At 44.5% G+C, this 17,529-nt stretch overlaps 1 protein-coding gene across 1 annotated transcript in view; it reads left to right on the top strand.

Moving 5' to 3' along the window:
- The window catches only part of LOC124128139 (carbonic anhydrase 13-like), a 51,729-nt gene continuing 34,200 nt past the window's right edge, over nucleotides 1–17,529 (top strand). The window contains exons 1-4 of the mRNA XM_048391862.1: nucleotides 1–220; nucleotides 664–828; nucleotides 8,895–9,064; nucleotides 9,953–10,033. Of these exons, the coding sequence (XP_048247819.1) occupies nucleotides 52–220; nucleotides 664–828; nucleotides 8,895–9,064; nucleotides 9,953–10,033 (585 nt within the window). The 5' untranslated portion in view covers nucleotides 1–51. The remainder of the gene's footprint in view (nucleotides 221–663; nucleotides 829–8,894; nucleotides 9,065–9,952; nucleotides 10,034–17,529) is intronic.

Here is a 17,529-nt window from a genome sequence, read left to right as displayed (position 1 = left end):
ATAGCTGTGAAACTGTGTCCGTGGCCGGAGTTGCAAGCACCGACGACGACGATGTGGACCGTGTCTCTGTTGGTGGCTACCACGCTGTCAGGGGTGCTGCTCGCTGACGTCTACCCCCAGTCGTTCCTTCCCCCGGCCCAACACAGTCCCCTCGAGCCCCCGAAAGTCTGTCGCCAGAGGACGGAGTACTGCTTCTCTTACAACAGAAGGTCCAGCATTGGTGAGTGGCGCGTGTGTCAGCGTGTGCGTGTGCGTGTGCGTGTGCGTGTGAATAATTAGGTCTACGTAGGGACCGACTATTAAATATTATATGGGGGGGGGGGGGGGTTGATAGCTCTGAATATCCCTGTCAGGCTCACGCTCGTATTCCTGTGGTTGAAATATAAAACGTCACTGTGGGATTTCCTCCCCATCACCCTGCCATGCTGTTGCATAAACGTGTTCAATCTGGTTTTAACAACAATTGATTCCCTAAATGCTAATAAATCACCTCGATTGGGCTTATTCATTTCATTTCAGTCGTGTTTAAATCAATGTATAGTGTCTGTTAAATGGACTCCTGTCTGGGAACGGTGTTTGAAGTGTCTGAGTATATCATGCCTTGACGGATGCTTCAATAGTCTCAGTATATCACAGTTACACCATGTTGTCATCTTTCTTCAGGACCCGACGACTGGAACAGGGTGTGTGACACGTCTCCATGTTTCGGCGGTTCTAACCAGTCCCCCGTCCGCATCTACCCCCACCTGGTCAAGTACTTCTGTGACCCCAACCACCGTCTTGGCTATCCCCCTCGTCAACTCGTCACCGGCCTCCTCGAAAACGACGGTGAGTGTCGAGCAATACCTCCTCATGATGAACAACCAACACCCACCAGTCCTACCACGTCCACTTGACACCTCTACTTAACCCTCATGTTTCTCTACATACATATACATATCTGTACGTCACCCCAACACTCTCTGCCACATATATACTCACACCTCTATGTCACCCATCCCAACACTCTCTGCCACATATATACTCACACCTCTACGTCCCCCCATCTCAACACTATCTGCCACATATATACTCACACCTCTACTTCACTCCATCTAAACACTCTCTGCCACATATAGACTCACACCTCTACGTCATCCCATCTGAACACTCTCTGCCACATATATACTCACACCTCTACGTCATCCCATCTGAACACTCTCAACACTCTCTGCCACATATATACTCACACCTCTACGTCATCCCATCTCAACACTCTCAACACTCTCTGCCACATATATACTCACACCTCTACGTCACCCCATCTGAACACTCTCTGCCACATATATACTCACACCTCTACGTCACAACATCTCAACACTATCTGCCACATATATACTCACACCTCTACGTCACCCCATCTCAACACTCTCTGCCACATAAATACTCACACCTCTACGTCACAACATCTCAACACTATCTGCCACGTATATACTCACACCTCTACGTCATCCCATCTCAACACTCTCTGCCACATATATACTCACACCTCTACGTCACAACATCTCAACACTATCTGCCACATATATACTCACACCTCTACGTCACCCCATCTCAACACTCTCCGCCACATATATACTCACACCTCTACGTCACCCCATCTCAACACTCTCTGCCACATATATACTCACACCTCTACGTCACAACATCTCAACACTCTCTGCCACGTATATACTCACACCTCTACGTCACTCCATCTCAACACTCTGAAGAACTCTCTGCCACATATATACTCACACCTCTACGTCACTCCATCTGAACACTCTCTGCCACATATATACTCACACCTCTACGTCACCCCATCTCAACACTCTCTGCCACATATATACTCACAACTCTACGTCATCCCATCTCAACACTCTCTGCCACATATATACTCACACCTCTACGTCACCCCATCTGAACACTCTCTGCCACATATATATTCACACCTCTACGTCACAACATCTCAACACTATCTGCCCCATATATACTCACACCTCTACGTCACAACATCTCAACACTCTCTGCCACGTATATACTCACACCTCTACGTCACTCCATCTCAACACTCTCAAGAACTCTCTGCCACATATATACTCACACCTCTACGTCACTCCATCTGAACACTCTCTGCCACATATATACTCACACCTCTACGTCACCCCATCTCAACACTCTCTGCCACATATATACTCACACCTCTACGTCACCCCATCTCAACACTCTCAACACTCTCTGCCACATATATACTCACACCTCTACGTCACCCCATCTCAACACTCTCAACACTCTCCGCCACATATATAGTCACACCTCTACGTCACCCCATCTCAACACTCTCTGCCACATATATACTCACACCTCTACGTCACAACATCTCAACACTCTCTGCCACGTATATACTCACACCTCTACGTCACTCCATCTCAACACTCTGAAGAACTCTCTGCCACATATATACTCACACCTCTACGTCACTCCATCTGAACACTCTCTGCCACATATATACTCACACCTCTACGTCACCCCATCTCAACACTCTCTGCCACATATATACTCACAACTCTACGTCATCCCATCTCAACACTCTCTGCCACATATATACTCACACCTCTACGTCACCCCATCTGAACACTCTCTGCCACATATATATTCACACCTCTACGTCACAACATCTCAACACTATCTGCCCCATATATACTCACACCTCTACGTCACAACATCTCAACACTCTCTGCCACGTATATACTCACACCTCTACGTCACTCCATCTCAACACTCTCAAGAACTCTCTGCCACATATATACTCACACCTCTACGTCACTCCATCTGAACACTCTCTGCCACATATATACTCACACCTCTACGTCACCCCATCTCAACACTCTCTGCCACATATATACTCACACCTCTACGTCACCCCATCTCAACACTCTCAACACTCTCTGCCACATATATACTCACACCTCTACGTCACCCCATCTCAACACTCTCAACACTCTCCGCCACATATATAGTCACACCTCTACGTCACCCCATCTCAACACTCTCTGCCACATATATACTCACACCTCTACGTCACTCCATCTGAACACTCTCTTCCACATATATACTCACACCTCTATGTCACTCCATCTGAACACTCTCTGCCACATATATACTCACAACTCTAGGTCATCCCATCTCAACACTCTCAACACTCTCTGCCACATATATACTCACACCTCTACGTCACCCCATCTGAACACTCTCTGCCACATATATACTCACACCTCTACGTCACTCAATCTCAACACTCTCTGCCACATATATACTCACACCTCTACGTCACCCATTTCTACACACTCTGCCACATATATACTCACCCCTCTACGTCACCCCATCTGAACACTCTCTGCCACATATATACTCACAACTCTACGTCATCCCATCTCAACACTCTCAACACTCTCTGCCACAAATATATACTCACACCTCTACGTCACCCCATCTGAACACTCTCTGCCACATATATACTCACACCTCTACGTCATCCCATCTCAACACTCTCAACACTCTCTGCCACATATATACTCACACCTCTACGTCACCCCATCTGAACACTCTCTGCCACATAGATACTCACACCTCTACGTCACTCAATCTCAACACTCTCTGCCACATATATACTCACACCTCTACGTCACCCATTTCTACACTCTCTGCCACATATATACTCACACCTCTACGTCACCCCATCTCAACACTCTCTGCTACATATATACTCACAATTATACCTCACCCTCATACTTTCCTCAACATACACATACTGCATACTGTCAGAGAGACAGAGAAAAAGAGAGACAGAGAGGCATCTGCCAAGACCAGAAATCAGCACTGTTAACTTTTGACTTGACTCTAAAACCTGAAGCCATGTCCATTCCTCCTTCGTACTGGTATCCAAAGCTCCAAAGAGAGATACATTGCTGGGTCCAAATGAACAACTCAACTCAAATGATTTGCCTGACCTTTTCCAATCTCAGAAAAGAACCAAGTTTCATTCTGTCAAAATATTTGCTTTTTCAACTTTGTACACCGCTCCATTCCTTGATCCATGGGGCTTTTGTTACAAAATGTGGTGACCACATATACAGTTGCGTATCAGGATTAATAATTTGTGAAAATTGAAAGCAAATGCCATTTGAAGTTTTCTGAGAAAACAATATGTGAAATACTGGACTTCCTCATTGATAATATCTAATTTTGGGGTAAGACAAGAAGTAGATATCCCTAGGGGCACCAATTTGCGGATCTGTTTCTTTCTGCATATGAATCAGAGTTTCTGCTCGGATTGGCAAAGTCAAAACAAGGCAATTTGGCCGAGGAGTTTAACTTAAGCTTCAGGTATATCGATGATCTGATATCGTTCAATAACACTCAAATAGCCAATTGCCTTCCACTGATTTACCCACCTAAACAAGAAATAAAGGAGACCAGTGAGGCCGCCTCATTTGTTTGATATTTAGATCTACGCATAAAGATTTAGAATGAAAAAACAAAACTGCACAAGACTGTTTGACAAGAGGGATGACTTCAACTTTCCAATAGTAAACTTTCCCTTCATGTGGAGCAATATTCCAGCAGCTCCAGCCTTTCATGTTTACATTTCAAAACTTTTGAGAGACAATCGAGCATGTTCTTCCTACCAAGATTTCAAAGAGCGTCAGACTACTCTTGCACAGAAGTTGTTTGATCAAGGTTACAATATTCTAGGCATCAGTATAGATTTCATAAGGCTTTATGGTAGATATGTGGAGGATATTTCCAAATGTGACGCATCAGTAACACAAATTATGCCCAATGCAATTCCCCATTCTGGAATGTACCATATGTTCCCGTGCTTTTTCAGTTGAACAATTGACTTCCATTTACATGTGATTGTGACGGGTGCCATCAGTGGGGCAGGATCACCTTTTCGCGAACACCTGGTATCATCACTATTTGATAGTGATTCATAAACACAAGCTTATGGTATAGTCGGAATCGTACAATCTAGATTTATATTGGATACGGAAAGGGTTTTGTCGCTTTATTTGCAAACAATGTCTGTGAAAAAGATGTCCCTGCTATATACATGCATGTTCAGAGAATCAGAGTGTTGCTGCATCATTCACATGTAAGCGAGAGGCAGCACTTGATGTAACGCCTCTTCGGCAACATAGGAAAATGAACAGGCGAACTTTATTGCATCTTTCCCTAATCATACTTCCACTGTTCGTCATACTTCCATTGTGCATTATACTTCCACTGTTCATCATACTTCCTTTGTTGATCACACTTCCATTGTTCCTCATACTTCCATTGTTAGTTATACTTCCATTGTTCCTCATACTTCCATTGTTCATCATACTTCCATTGTTAGTTATACTTCCATTGTTCCTCATACTTCCACTGTTCATCATACTTCCATTGTTCCTCATACTTCCATTGTACATCATACTTCCATTGTTCCTCATACTTCCACTGTTCATCATACTTCCATTGTTCCTCATACTTCCATTGTTAGTTATACTTCCATTGTTCATCATACTTCCATTGTACCCATACTTCCATTGTTCCTCATACTTCCTTTGTTACTCATACTTCCATGGTTCCTCATACTTCCACTGTTCATCATACTTCCATTGTTCCTCATACTTCCATTGTTAGTTATACTTCCATTGTTCCTCATACTTCCATTGTTCCTCATACTTCCATCGTTCGTCATACTTCCATTGTTCCTCATAGTTCCATTGTAAGTCATACTTCCATTATTCATCATACTTCCATTGTTCCTCATACTTCCATTGTTCCTCATACTTCCATTGTTCCTCATACTTCCACTGTTCGCCATACTTCCATTGTGCATCATACTTCCACTGTTCATCATACTTCCTTTGCTGATCATACTTCCATTGTTCATCATACTTCCATTGTTCCTCATAATTCCATTGTTCATCATACTTCCATTGTTCCTCATACTTCCATTGTAAGTTATACTTCCATTGTTCCTCATACTTCCATTGTTCCTCATACTTTCATTGTTCATCATACTTCTATTGTTAGTCATACTTCCATTGTTCCTCATACTTCCATTGTTCATCATACTTCCATTGTAAGTCATACTTCCATTGTTCCTCATACTTCCATTGTTAGTCATACTTCCATTATTCATCATACTTCCATTGTTCATCATACTTCCATTGTTCATCATACTTCCATTGTTCATCATACTTCCATTGTTAGTCATACTTCCATTGTTCCTCATACTTCCATTGTTCCTCATACTTCCATTGTTCATCATACTTCCATTGTTCCTCATACTTCCATTGTTCCTCATACTTCCACTGTTCATTATACTTCAATTGTTCATCATACTCTCATTGTTCCTCATACTTCCATTGTTCGTCATACTTCCATTGTTCGTCATACTTCCACTGTTCATCATACTTCCATTGTTCATCATACTTCCATTGTTAGTTATACTTCCATTATTCATCATACTTCCATTGTTCATCATACTTCCATTGTTCCTCATAATTCCATTGTTCATCATACTTCCATTGTTCCTCATACTTCCATTGTAAGTTATACTTCCATTGTTCCTCATACTTCCATTGTTCCTCATACTTTCATTGTTCATCATACTTCTATTGTTAGTCATACTTCCATTGTTCCTCATACTTCCATTGTTCATCATACTTCCATTGTAAGTCATACTTCCATTGTTCCTCATACTTCCATTGTTAGTCATACTTCCATTATTCATCATACTTCCATTGTTCATCATACTTCCATTGTTCATCATACTTCCATTGTTCATCATACTTCCATTGTTAGTCATACTTCCATTGTTCCTCATACTTCCATTGTTCCTCATACTTCCATTGTTCATCATACTTCCATTGTTCCTCATACTTCCATTGTTCCTCATACTTCCACTGTTCATTATACTTCAATTGTTCATCATACTCTCATTGTTCCTCATACTTCCATTGTTCGTCATACTTCCATTGTTCGTCATACTTCCACTGTTCATCATACTTCCATTGTTCATCATACTTCCATTGTTAGTTATACTTCCATTATTCATCATACTTCCATTGTTCATCATACTTCCATTGTTCATCATACTTCCATTGTTAGTCATACTTCCATTGTTCCTCATACTTCCATTGTTCCTCATACTTCCATTGTTCATCATACTTCCATTGTTCATCATACTTCCATTGTTCATCATACTTCCATTGTTCCTCATACTTCCATTGTTCCTCATACTTCCACTGTTCATCATACTTCCATTGTTCATCATACTCTCATTGTTCCTCATACTTCCATTGTTCATCATACTTCAATTGTTCGTCATTGTTGTTCGTAAAAGAAGGCGCTTAAATGTTCGTGTTTTTGTGCATTTTAACGCACAATGTTACTGTCGTAATATTTCTTCGTCCAATGTTCTCTGTGAAAATGAACAAACACGCTAAGGCTTTATCTTGCCCTTGGCCACTTGCCATTAAATGTCCTTCGCTAATGTACTGAGCATCCTTTGTCCATCGAAACGAGCTGTGACTTGGTTTACATACCCTGCAGGGATACCGAGCACCCGTTGAGATGAAACTTGTTATGCACTGTATGTCCATTTATTCCTAATGTATTTCATGAGGTTTGATTGAATTTTGATAACTGTGTATGGTCATTAAAGGAAATAAAATGACACACAAATAATTGATTCCACTTGTGCATGTATGGACTTCTATGTATTCCAAACGCAAAGATGCCAATCGTATCTCATTACTGCCTAACGTGCGCAAGACATTTGAAATTGTAAAATTTCCTAATAATTTCTGTACCTGGAAATTGGAGGGAAATGGATTTTTTCTAACGTTTAACATAAAGTTTGAAGTAAAAAACTGTCCAAATTATTCCAAATGGTTTTTCGTGTTCCTACCCCATGGCATATATGACATAACACACCTGCCAGGACAATAATCTAGGGTGGACACTGATGTCAATGAGTGCATTTCGACAACATTGCCAAATACATGACACTTTTTATGGATCATCTTCCCGAGGCAAGGGAGTTACCTGGCTATAAAAGTCCAGTTTCCACCCTTGGAATTTCTGGGCTCGATCGTAGCGCCACCAGTGTCCCTTCTATGTTCCTTCTATTGACCAATCAGATTCCATCTCTCATATCACTTGCATTTGCCTCGCTAAGTGCATCAAATCACGTGAGCACCTTAAAGCATGACATAATTTGTAAAATATCTGTCGATGTACAGCTGACGGTACACATGCTTTGATTATCCTACAGTCGACCGAAATCTACACGTTGAAATCCATGTTGGTTTCTAACCGGATGTCTAGTTCGTGACGCGATTTCGATTGGATTATTCAGAAGCTCGTTAGTCAAGCCAAAACATAACTCCATTATTGCAACTTAGTTCGGCAAGGATGGAAACTGGACTTTTATAGTCAGTTAACTCCCTTGCCTTGGTAAGATGTTTATAGATAGCAACTTCTATAATTCTTCGTCACGACGTGTCAGAGCTACTTCTTGTTCCTTCATCAGGTGAGTACTGAGCAGGTGTTTAGAGCTAAACTCGCCTCACATTTGAAGTTTAGAGAATCCCATTGCTTATTATAAACAATGCGACATGACGTCATCATCGATCGTTCGTTTACACCCGTCACCCGTTGGTCACGTGGTGCACAGACCCATTCCGCTGACACTCTCCTGTGCACCGCGCTAGTGACACAGTTAACTCATATTTGCAAGTTTCAGCTGTTTCAGCTGTTTCAGCTGACAAACTTTATGGAAACCAATGTTGAACAGACACTTTTTTTCATCTTAGGTTACTATCCAAAGATCGCCGAAGGTACTTTTCCGGACATCGTTCTGCAGGGCGTCCCTGGCTACACCGACTGCAGCTTCCGGCTCAACAGCCTCCACATCCACGTGGGCAAGACCGGATCTCGCCACGGCACGGAGCACAGAGTGTTCGGGAAACGCTATGATGGCGAGGTGAGCCCGGCCAGCACGCACCAGCTACACGCACCAGCTACACGCACCAGCTGCACGCACCAGCTACACGCACCAGCTACACGCACCAGCTACACGCACCAGCTACACGGTAGGGGCGTCTAGAAGACAGTCAAGACAGGAGGATAATGTTGAAGTAGATTAGGTGAATAAATGTTGTTTAAGTAATAGTACACCCATACCATGGCGGCCTGCACGCACCAGCTACACGGTAGGGGCGTCTAGAAGACAGTCAAGACAGGAGGATAATGTTGAAGTAGATTAGGTGAATAAATGTTGTTTAAGTAATAGTACACCCATACCATGGCGGCCTGTCAATAAATAATGCGGTCTGAACATACACATCGACGACTGAAAGCCCGGGAAACAGTTGCAGCGATCGGAGCACGTTGACGGGAACCAGTCAACTCAATAAGCCCGACAAGCAGTTTGTTTTTTTGGTTGTTTTTTTTCACATCAGGTGCCACGATTTTACAACAGAACCTACAGGACCACCTGGCTGACCTAACGGGTCGCAGTATGTGCAGGTGTCTATTTTTGAACCCCGGGTCACCTAATACATCCGGAGGTGGGGTAGTAACCACAACAGTCAACATCCTGAACGTGGGTGCTTGCAACTCCCTCAACAGTCAACCGAGACATAGACATAGACACTGCTGGCAGCTCCGGTGCTTTTCGGACTTAAGTGGTTTAACTGTGAATCGGTGGCCTCTCTCTCCCCGAATTCAGTCCCAGTGCTATGAGCGGGCGTGAACGTAATGTCTGTTCATTCCTCAAATGTCTTCTCTTAACGTAACTGTTCAGTGTACTTCCGCCTGTACGACATTCAGACCTGTGTCAGTCTGTCATCGGACTTCCTCTCTTCCCCAGATGCACCTGGTCCATGTACGTGACGGAGGGAACGCCAGTGGCAGCGTGGCGGGCCAGGCGGTCGTGGCAGTCTTCCTATCTGTAAGTAACTGTCACACTGTATGACATGTCAACAACTGTCAAATACCTTTTACCGCCGTCAACCACCAACACAGGGGGCACGGATAAACACTGGTATTTTTTATTGTTTGTTTGTTGTTTAACGCCGCACTCAGCAATATTCCAGTGATATGACGGCAGTCTGTAAGTAATCGAGTCTGGATCAGACAATCCTGTGATTGACAACATGAACATCGATCCACGCAATTGGGAGTCTGACCACCTTATTCCGTTAGTCGCCTCCTACAACAAGCATAGTCCCCTCCTACAACAAGCATAGTCCCCTCCTACAACAAGCATAGTCCCCTCCTACAACAAGCATAGTCGCCTCCTACAACAAGCATAGTCCCCTCCTACAACAAGCATAGTCGCCTCCTACAACAAGCATAGTCGCCTCCTACAACAAGCATAGTCGCCTCCTACAACAAGCATAGTCCCCTCCTACAACAAGCATAGTCGCCTCCTACAACAAGCATAGTCCCCTCCTACAACAAGCATAGTCCCCTCCTACAACAAGCATAGTCCCCTCCTACAACAAGCATAGTCCCCTCCTACAACAAGCATAGTCCCCTCCTACAACAAGCATAGTCCCCTCCTACAACAAGCATAGTCCCCTCCTACAACAAGCATAGTCGCCTCCTACAACAAGCATAGTCGCCTCCTACAACAAGCATAGTCCCCTCCTACAACAAGCATAGTCCCCTCCTACAACAAGCATAGTCCCCTCCTACAACAAGCATAGTCCCCTCCTACAACAAGCATAGTCCCCTCCTACAACAAGCATAGTCGCCTCCTACAACAAGCATAGTCCCCTCCTACAACAAGCATAGTCGCCTCCTACAACAAGCATAGTCGCCTCCTACAACAAGCATAGTCCCCTCCTACAACAAGCATAGTCCCCTCCTACAACAAGCATAGTCGCCTCCTACAACAAGCATAGTCCCCTCCTACAACAAGCATAGTCGCCTCCTACAACAAGCATAGTCCCCTCCTACAACAAGCATAGTCGCCTCCTACAACAAGCATAGTCGCCTCCTACAACAAGCATAGTCGCCTCCTACAACAAGCATAGTCGCCTCCTACAACAAGCATAGTCCCCTCCTACAACAAGCATAGTCGCCTCCTACAACAAGCATAGTCCCCTCCTACAACAAGCATAGTCCCCTCCTACAACAAGCATAGTCCCCTCCTACAACAAGCATAGTCGCCTCCTACAACAAGCATAGTCCCCTCCTACAACAAGCATAGTCCCCTCCTACAACAAGCATAGTCGCCTCCTACAACAAGCATAGTCCCCTCCTACAACAAGCATAGTCGCCTCCTACAACAAGCATAGTCCCCTCCTACAACAAGCATAGTCCCCTCCTACAACAAGCATAGTCGCCTCCTACAACAAGCATAGTCGCCTCCTACAACAAGCATAGTCCCCTCCTACAACAAGCATAGTCGCCTCCTACAACAAGCATAGTCCCCTCCTACAACAAGCATAGTCGCCTCCTACAACAAGCATAGTCCCCTCCTACAACAAGCATAGTCGCCTCCTACAACAAGCATAGTCGCCTCCTACAACAAGCATAGTCCCCTCCTACAACAAGCATAGTCGCCTCCTACAACAAGCATAGTCCCCTCCTACAACAAGCATAGTCGCCTCCTACAACAAGCATAGTCCCCTCCTACAACAAGCATAGTCGCCTCCTACAACAAGCATAGTCCCCTCCTACAACAAGCATAGTCGCCTCCTACAACAAGCATAGTCGCCTCCTACAACAAGCATAGTCCCCTCCTACAACAAGCATAGTCCCCTCCTACAACAAGCATAGTCCCCTCCTACAACAAGCATAGTCCCCTCCTACAACAAGCATAGTCCCCTCCTACAACAAGCATAGTCCCCTCCTACAACAAGCATAGTCCCCTCCTACAACAAGCATAGTCCCCTCCTACAACAAGCATAGTCCCCTCCTACAACAAGCATAGTCCCCTCCTACAACAAGCATAGTCGCCTCCTACAACAAGCATAGTCGCCTCCTACAACAAGCATAGTCGCCTCCTACAACAAGCATAGTCCCCTCCTACAACAAGCATAGTCCCCTCCTACAACAAGCATAGTCGCCTCCTACAACAAGCATAGTCGCCTCCTACAACAAGCATAGTCCCCTCCTACAACAAGCATAGTCGCCTCCTACAACAAGCATAGTCCCCTCCTACAACAAGCATAGTCGCCTCCTACAACAAGCATAGTCGCCTCCTACAACAAGCATAGTCCCCTCCTACAACAAGCATAGTCGCCTCCTACAACAAGCATAGTCCCCTCCTACAACAAGCATAGTCCCCTCCTACAACAAGCATAGTCCCCTCCTACAACAAGCATAGTCGCCTCCTACAACAAGCATAGTCCCCTCCTACAACAAGCATAGTCGCCTCCTACAACAAGCATAGTCGCCTCCTACAACAAGCATAGTCGCCTCCTACAACAAGCATAGTCCCCTCCTACAACAAGCATAGTCGCCTCCTACAACAAGCATAGTCGCCTCCTACAACAAGCATAGTCCCCTCCTACAACAAGCATAGTCGCCTCCTACAACAAGCATAGTCCCCTCCTACAACAAGCATAGTCGCCTCCTACAACAAGCATAGTCCCCTCCTACAACAAGCATAGTCCCCTCCTACAACAAGCATAGTCGCCTCCTACAACAAGCATAGTCGCCTCCTACAACAAGCATAGTCGCCTCCTACAACAAGCATAGTCCCCTCCTACAACAAGCATAGTCCCCTCCTACAACAAGCATAGTCGCCTCCTACAACAAGCATAGTCCCCTCCTACAACAAGCATAGTCCCCTCCTACAACAAGCATAGTCGCCTCCTACAACAAGCATAGTCGCCTCCTACAACAAGCATAGTCGCCTCCTACAACAAGCATAGTCCCCTCCTACAACAAGCATAGTCGCCTCCTACAACAAGCATAGTCGCCTCCTACAACAAGCATAGTCCCCTCCTACAACAAGCATAGTCCCCTCCTACAACAAGCATAGTCGCCTCCTACAACAAGCATAGTCCCCTCCTACAACAAGCATAGTCGCCTCCTACAACAAGCATAGTCCCCTCCTACAACAAGCATAGTCGCCTCCTACAACAAGCATAGTCGCCTCCTACAACAAGCATAGTCGCCTCCTACAACAAGCATAGTCGCCTCCTACAACAAGCATAGTCGCCTCCTACAACAAGCATAGTCGCCTCCTACAACAAGCATAGTCCCCTCCTACAACAAGCATAGTCGCCTCCTACAACAAGCATAGTCGCCTCCTACAACAAGCATAGTCGCCTCCTACAACAAGCATAGTCGCCTCCTACAACAAGCATAGTCGCCTCCTACAACAAGCATAGTCGCCTCCTACAACAAGCATAGTCGCCTCCTACAACAAGCATAGTCCCCTCCTACAACAAGCATAGTCGCCTCCTACAACAAGCATAGTCCCCTCCTACAACAAGCATAGTCCCCTCCTACAACAAGCATAGTCGCCTCCTACAACAAGCATAGTCGCCTCCTACAACAAGCATAGTCGCCTCCTACAACAAGCATAGTCCCCTCCTACAACAAGCATAGTCCCCTCCTACAACAAGCATAGTCGCCTCCTACAACAAGCATAGTCGCCTCCTACAACAAGCATAGTCCCCTCCTACAACAAGCATAGTCGCCTCCTACAACAAGCATAGTCCCCTCCTACAACAAGCATAGTCCCCTCCTACAACAAGCATAGTCCCCTCCTACAACAAGCATAGTCCCCTCCTACAACAAGCATAGTCCCCTCCTACAACAAGCATAGTCGCCTGTTACAACAAGCATAGTCCCCTCCTACAACAAGCATAGTCGCCTCCTACAACAAGCATAGTCCCCTCCTACAACAAGCATAGTCCCCTCCTACAACAAGCATAGTCCCCTCCTACAACAAGCATAGTCGCCTCCTACAACAAGCATAGTCCCCTCCTACAACAAGCATAGTCGCCTCCTACAACAAGCATAGTCGCCTCCTACAACAAGCATAGTCGCCTCCTACAACAAGCATAGTCCCCTCCTACAACAAGCATAGTCGCCTGTTACGCCAAGCATAGTCGCCTCCTACAACAAGCATAGTCCCCTCCTACAACAAGCATAGTCCCCTCCTACAACAAGCATAGTCGCCTCCTACAACAAGCATAGTCCCCTCCTACAACAAGCATAGTCGCCTCCTACAACAAGCATAGTCCCCTCCTACAACAAGCATAGTCGCCTGTTACGCCAAGCATAGTCGCCTCCTACAACAAGCATAGTCCCCTCCTACAACAAGCATAGTCGCCTCCTACAACAAGCATAGTCCCCTCCTACAACAAGCATAGTCGCCTCCTACAACAAGCATAGTCGCCTCCTACAACAAGCATAGTCGCCTCCTACAACAAGCATAGTCGCCTCCTACAACAAGCATAGTCGCCTCCTACAACAAGCATAGTCCCCTCCTACAACAAGCATAGTCGCCTCCTACAACAAGCATAGTCGCCTCCTACAACAAGCATAGTCGCCTCCTACAACAAGCATAGTCCCCTCCTACAACAAGCATAGTCGCCTGTTACGCCAAGCATAGTCGCCTCCTACAACAAGCATAGTCCCCTCCTACAACAAGCATAGTCCCCTCCTACAACAAGCATAGTCGCCTCCTACAACAAGCATAGTCCCCTCCTACAACAAGCATAGTCGCCTCCTACAACAAGCATAGTCCCCTCCTACAACAAGCATAGTCGCCTGTTACGCCAAGCATAGTCGCCTCCTACAACAAGCATAGTCCCCTCCTACAACAAGCATAGTCGCCTCCTACAACAAGCATAGTCCCCTCCTACAACAAGCATAGTCGCCTCCTACAACAAGCATAGTCGCCTCCTACAACAAGCATAGTCGCCTCCTACAACAAGCATAGTCGCCTCCTACAACAAGCATAGTCGCCTCCTACAACAAGCATAGTCGCCTCCTACAACAAGCATAGTCGCCTCCTACGACAAGCATAGTCGCCTCCTACGACAAGCATAGTCGCCTCCTACAACAAGCATAGTCGCCTCCTACGACAAGCATAGTCGCCTCCTACAACAAGCATAGTCGCCTCCTACGACAAGCATAGTCGCCTCCTACGACAAGCATAGTCGCCTCCTACAACAAGCATAGTCGCCTCCTACAACAAGCATAGTCCCCTCCTACAACAAGCATAGTCCCCTCCTACAACAAGCATAGTCGCCTCCTACAACAAGCATAGTCCCCTCCTACAACAAGCATAGTCCCCTCCTACAACAAGCATAGTCCCCTCCTACAACAAGCATAGTCGCCTCCTACAACAAGCATAGTCGCCTCCTACAACAAGCATAGTCGCCTCCTACGACAAGCATAGTCGCCTCCTACAACAAGCATAGTCCCCTCCTACAACAAGCATAGTCGCCTCCTACAACAAGCATAGTCCCCTCCTACAACAAGCATAGTCGCCTCCTACAACAAGCATAGTCGCCTCCTACAACAAGCATAGTCGCCTCCTACAACAAGCATAGTCGCCTCCTACAACAAGCATAGTCGCCTCCTACAACAAGCATAGTCGCCTCCTACAACAAGCATAGTCGCCTCCTACAACAAGCATAGTCGCCTGTTACGCCAAGCATAGTCGCCTCCTACAACAAGCATAGTCGCCTCCTACAACAAGCATAGTCCCCTCCTACAACAAGCATAGTCGCCTGTTACGCCAAGCATGGGTTGCTGAAGACCTATTCTACCCCGGATCTTCACGGGCCACACTGGTAACGATTGTCTTCCACAATGACATGCAATCACTAACCAGCAGTGGAGGACAGTTAAAGACAACCATACACCATAAATCACTTTCTAGCTTTATCACCAACTATTAATGACTGTTATAAAGAGGGGACACGGGTGGCCCACGTGTCTAAGGCGCGGCGATTCGCTGTGCAGAGTTGCGTCCCTTGGACACGCCGGAAACCTATGACTGTAGGTTCGAATCCGAAGTAAACGTCTGAGACCTGCATCACCTCGGGCTTTCCTCCCACACTAAGCTGAGACCTGCATCACCTCGGGCTTTCCTCCCACAATAAGCTGAGACCTGCACCACCTCGGGCTTTCCTCCCACAATAAGCTGACACGCCGCGATAAAACTAATATTCTGTAAAACCCAACTCACTCATTTTCATAAAGAGTTAAAACTAACTATCACTATATCAACCACAGTTAACGACAGTCATACGCAATTATAACTATCCATAATGACATTCATACACAGATATAACTATCTATAATGACAGAAATCCACAGTTATAACTATCTATATTGAAAGTCATACACAGGTATAACTATCTATCATGACAGTCATACACAGTTATAACTATCTATATTGACAGTCATACACAGTTATAACTATCTATAATGACAGTCATACACAATTATAACTATCTCTAATGACAGTCACACACAGTCATAACTATCTATAATGACAGTCAAACACAGTAAATGACTGTCATACACAGTTAATACTATCTATAGTGACAGTCATACACAGTTGATACTATCTATAATGACAGTCCTACACAGTTATAACTAGCTACAATGACAGTCCTACACAGTCATAACTATCTATAATGAAAGTAATACACAGTCATAACTATCTATAATGACAGTCTTACACAGTCAAAACTATCTATAAAGACAATCATCATCAGTTATAACTATCTATAATGTCAGTCACACACAGTAAATGACAGTCATACACAGTTAAAACTATCTATAATGTCAGTCATACACAGTTAATACCAACTATAATGTCAGTCATACACAATGAATACTATCTATAATGACAGTTACACAGTCATAACTATCTATAATGTCAGTCATACACAGTTAATACTAACTATAATGACAGTCATACACATTTATAACTATCTATAATGACAGTTACACAGTCATAACTATCTATAATGTCAGTCATACACAGTTAATACTAACTATCATGACAGTCATACACAGTTATAACTATCTATAATGACAGTCATATACAGTCATAATATCTATAATGAGAGTCATACACTGTTATACCTATCTCTAATGACAGTCACACAGTCATAACTATCTATAATGACAATCAAACACAGTGAATGACAGTCATACACAGTTATAAGTATCTCTAATAACAGACATAGACAGTTAATACTGTCTCTAATGACAATCAAACACAGTTATAACTTTCTATAGTGACAGTCATATACAGTTAATACTATCTATAATGACAGTCATACACAGTTAATACTATCTATAATGACAGTCATACACAGTTATAACTATCTATAATGACAGTTACACAGTTAATACTATCTATAATGACAGTCATATACAGTTATAACTATCTATAATGACAGTCAAACACAGTAAATGACAGTCATACACAGTTAATACTGTCTATAATGA

The sequence above is a fragment of the Haliotis rufescens genome, unplaced genomic scaffold (genome assembly GCF_023055435.1).
Source record: "Haliotis rufescens isolate VD_foot unplaced genomic scaffold, xgHalRufe1.0.p SCAF_10, whole genome shotgun sequence".
Classification (NCBI taxonomy): domain Eukaryota; kingdom Metazoa; phylum Mollusca; class Gastropoda; order Lepetellida; family Haliotidae; genus Haliotis; species Haliotis rufescens.
The sequence above is the reverse complement of the archived record's forward strand: the minus strand, read 5'-3'. Positions and strand labels throughout refer to the sequence as shown.